The sequence below is a fragment of the Eumetopias jubatus genome, unplaced genomic scaffold, assembly GCF_037043125.1.
Source record: "Eumetopias jubatus isolate StellerSeaLion01/CBP00866 unplaced genomic scaffold, mEumJub1_p1.0 scaffold_5, whole genome shotgun sequence".
NCBI classification, from domain to species: Eukaryota; Metazoa; Chordata; class Mammalia; order Carnivora; family Otariidae; genus Eumetopias; species Eumetopias jubatus.
The window spans coordinates 106225341-106229255 of record NW_028274811.1 but is presented as its reverse complement, the minus strand read 5'-3'; the positions used below and the strand labels follow the sequence as shown (position 1 = coordinate 106229255).

General features: G+C 51.3%; 1 protein-coding gene across 4 annotated transcripts; it reads right to left on the bottom strand.

Annotated features, from left to right (window-relative positions):
• Positions 1 to 994: 994 nt before the first annotated feature.
• Positions 995 to 3690, bottom strand: GARIN3 (golgi associated RAB2 interactor family member 3). Of its 4 annotated transcripts, XM_088023687.1 has the most exons (4): positions 3070 to 3690; positions 3007 to 3009; positions 1954 to 2257; positions 995 to 1917 (listed from the first exon to the last, which is right to left on the bottom strand). In XM_088023687.1, the coding sequence occupies exons 1-4, from the start codon at positions 3688 to 3690 to the stop codon at positions 995 to 997; spliced, it is 1851 nt and encodes a 616-aa protein (XP_087879813.1). The 4 variants fall into 4 exon arrangements, with proteins under 4 accessions (XP_087879813.1, XP_087879814.1, XP_027962312.1 ...); XM_088023688.1 differs by lacking the exon at positions 3007 to 3009 and having other exon boundaries at positions 995 to 1983; positions 2056 to 2257; XM_028106511.1 differs by lacking the exon at positions 3007 to 3009 and having other exon boundaries at positions 1993 to 2257; positions 3070 to 3678.
• Positions 3691 to 3915: the final 225 nt, after the last annotated feature.

Genomic DNA, 3915 nt, shown 5'->3' with positions numbered 1-3915 from the left:
ACTGCTTCTATTACTCAATATTATGTGAGATTCATCCATGCTAACATGAATAGCTGCTATTCATTTTCACTGCTATCTAATATGCACAGTGGTCATATACCAAAATTTATCGATCCTCCTGATTGATGAACATTTGCGCTGTTTTCAGAGTTTTGCTATTACAAATTGTTTTACTGTAAACATTCTCCTAGCTGTCTCCTGGGGAGCATATGTGAGACTTTCTCCAAAGTATATACGTAGGAGGAAGAGTTGTTAAGATTGGATCTGGAGTAGGCAAATCTTTTCTGTAGTGCCAGATAGTAAATATTTTAGACTTTGCAGGCCATAAGGTCTCTGTTGTAACTATTCAGATCTGCCATTTTAATGAGAGTAGCCATAGACAATATATAGATGAAGGGCTGTGGCTATGTTCCGATAAAACTTTGTTTAAAAACCATGCAGTTGGCAAGATTTGGCTCTCTGGCAGCCAATTCCTGACCTAGATGATAAACTCCTCATTCTGATCATCTACAAATGCAGCTACACCCCCCTTTACCTCCTGATTATCCCAAGGAGACAGGAGTCCTGTCTTTAGTGTATGGACTGGACTGAAAGTCCATGTTCAGGGACCTTTGGGGAAGAGAAAGAAGAGCATGGGAACATGGTATTGGTGGTGCTTTCCAACCTATAGTCTGTGACTTGTAGCCATGGTTTTGGGGAAAACAAAGGCAGAAAGGGGTTGAGGCAAAGCATGGCCCTCATCCTGGCTCAGCTGGTCATGGGTGGGGGGTAAGGTTCTGTTTGACTGGAGGCTGGGGTCTCAGGCTGCAGCATGGGTCACATCACAGGAGCCACTGTGAGGTCACTACCAGGCTAGGGGATATAGACATTCAGACGAGATAGCATTTCTTTTAGAGTTGCATGGTTTCCTTTATTAGAGAAAGCTAGAATTGACTCCCTAGGGATACTTCCCTGAGGCTGGGTCTCCACGGCAGCTCCCTGCCCGGTCTCCTATTTAAATGGATTTACCTTCAATGATTATGGTCTCCATTGTCTCAGATGTCATGGTACCAGAGATCTCCAGATCTTTTCTGCCCGGGGCTTTCTCTACCTTGGCCTCTATGTTGCGCTTTTCTACTGACTTAGCCACGAAGTCTACCCCTCTATCGTGTGATGTGACCACTGTTTTTGAGCCAGAAGTGACTTTCAAGTTCCTGAAGAAAGAGCCAATTTTACTGGATTTCTTACTTACAGCCCCCGAACTGCTCGTAGATTTGATCTTCCCCAACTTGTGAGCTGTCCTTGACTCCTTTGCCGTGGCGCTGTGGCTACCAGTCCTGCGAGAGCTGTGTTCTCTGCTTCTTCCGTGGCTCGGCCCTTTTTCCTTTCTGTCATCTCTTTTGTCATGGCCGGATAAGGACCGGTGGGAGGATGATCTCCGGGTCGACTTGTCCCCTCCTGTCCTGTGGTGACGGGAACTTCTCCTACTGGAAGTTCTGTCCTTCTTTCCTCTTCTTTCTTTTTTTCCCTTCTGGGTTTGGGCACCAGGCTGGGAGACCTTCTGGCTTCCATCCCTCTCGCTCATGTAGCCTTCACTCTGCAAGGTGGAGACAAGAGGTCCTACCCCTGGGCATGCGGCTTTTTCGGCAGCAGGCGTGCCCGTCGTCACTGCGCCTGCAAACACCACGCTCATGCTGCTGCCTGGGGAGACGCTGGCAGCCCCCGTGGTTAGGGTGGAAGCACTGGCCGAGGACAGGCTTGCAGCTCCCACCGCCACGTTCATACCCTCTGAGTTCATACCCTCTGAGGATATATTGAGAGCACCTGCGATGGCCTTATTGGGTCCGCTTTCTCCTGTACATCTGCCGGTGGCTCCAGGCAGGGCCGTGCTGACCTGGCTTGTACTCGTAGCCTTGGTTGCTGCCATGCTCAGCGCGCCTGATGAAGAGCTTTTTGCCCCCGCCATGGCCAAGCCCGTGGTAGTGCTCGTTGCTGCCCCCGCCATGGCCAAGCCCGTGGTAGTGCTCGTTGCTGCCCCCGCCATGGCCAAGCCCGTGGTAGTGCTCGTTGCTGCCCCCGCCATGCCTGCGGCTGCCCTGGTAGCTACTCCTTCAGCCCTCCCGGCAGCCCTGGAGACTGCAGGCGAGCCAGGCATTCTGTGGTGGTCGTGATGGATTCCCTCTCCCCCAGCGTAAGCGGAAGAGGTGGCTCTAGACACCTCACGAGGCTCGTGAAGCCTGAACTCATCCTGATCCCCTTCTCTATGGAGCTCTGCGGTCTGTGCCGAGGGGAGGAGAAACAGGTGAGAGAGAGATGATAAAGTGAGACTAGAACCGTCTGCTACTTTCTCAACGTGGAGCTGGAGCTGAGCAATTCAAGGGCTTCTAATTGGAAGGACCTTAGAAATGATCAAATCTACGCTCCCACATGAGGCAAGATCCCATCTATAGCACCCCTATCAAATGGTCACTTGGTTTTTACTTAACAATCCCAGTGCCAGGGAAAGCACTGATACAATTCCCCATCCTCACCTACTTTTCTTTTATACACGTGTGTTTAGATCTCTGCAGGACAGATTCCTACAAGTAGGATGGCTGGGCCAGGGGATCCACACATTTTGCATTTTGGTGGCTGCGAAAATCGCGCATGTGCAGACACACATGGATGGTCCTGATTTTAATCAGCACATGGTAGTCATAGGGATACAGGATGAAGGAAAGAGTTCCTAATTGCTACCAATGTTCCACAGCTGCTGAGACTAACTGGGTTGGGGTAAGTGTTCGAGAAGAGACTGGGGCCATCAGGGTGCCCAGATGGATGGAAGGAGTTACCACCTTGGGCCTGATACCAGAACAGTGGATACGTGAGGCCTCTCTGAAATTCAGCCTCGTGGAACAACTGGGAGAAGCACTCAGAATCTCCCCAGGGTGCTGAATCCCCTAGTGGGGGCTCATTTGGCCCTGAGCCTATTCAAGGGGAATGCATTTCCCAGGTGAGCCTCAGAGAGTACCAGAGCTTCTGTAGGACCAGCTTTGAGCGGCTCTCCCAAAGCACCCTGCCCCATTCTCTTGAGACTCTGTTGATGCTTACCACTAGGCCCTTGTCATCCTCTAAGGTGGCTGCGTCCCCAGTTTGCGGGGTCGGGGTACTGCTGCAGCTATCCACTGGTGGTCTCAGGAGATAGACAAGTTTTTCCCAGTAGCAAAAGAGGTCTTCTCGCGCATCTGAAGAGGGACACAGCTGCAGGTAGAAAGTGCGGCCAGTGGCAAGTTTCAGGCGCAGCTGCTGTTTCTCACGATCGTGAATGGAGATCTTGACAAACTTGAGGGGAAGCAGCCTGGTGAGCTCTAGGGTTTTGGTGGGCTTGTGACCTCTCCCCTTGGTGGTCCGGGCATGTCTGGCATGCTCTTCGCAGATTTTTGTCGGTCGAGCCAGCAGCATGACATCAGGTAGCGGGAGGATAGGGCTGGTGGATGCAATGCCCACGGTCACCATTCGGACACGGTTGTGTACATCGATCACCTCTCCTTTTTTGCTGATCTGGATAAAGTCGCTTTCAAACATAGGTGCGTATTTGAAAATGTCGTACTCTCCTCCTTTGTACAGTTGTCGTTGCAGGTCCCCCATGGAGGTATTGAACACACCTATTGAACGGTAGCTGTGGGCAGTGTAATAAGGTAACAAACTTTCACTGCTCATGGTTCTCTTCATTTGAGACAGCTCCACCAGCCACAAATCGAGTCCTTGAGAGAGAGAGGGAGTGAAGGCAACTGCCCATCTCCCTGCAGGGCTCTGCCTAAATCTCCTCTTACCACCTCATTTATCCTCCACAGTCCTTTGTGACCTGTCCCCATCACACACCCCTTTGTCCCAGCCTCCAAGCAGCCACCCCCTGGGGTCAGTGTCACCAGTCTCCCCCCAGACTAACCACCACCT

Excerpts from the sequence above, each read along its gene's own strand:
- GARIN3 (XM_088023687.1), bottom strand. The coding sequence starts at position 3,690 with ATGAAGAGAACCATGAGCAGTGAAAGTTTGTTACCTTATTACACTGCC. Across the intron at positions 1,918-1,953 it reads AGCAACGAGCACTACCACGG|GCGCGCTGAGCATGGCAGCA; the intron begins GCTTGGCCATGG and ends GCTCTTCATCAG.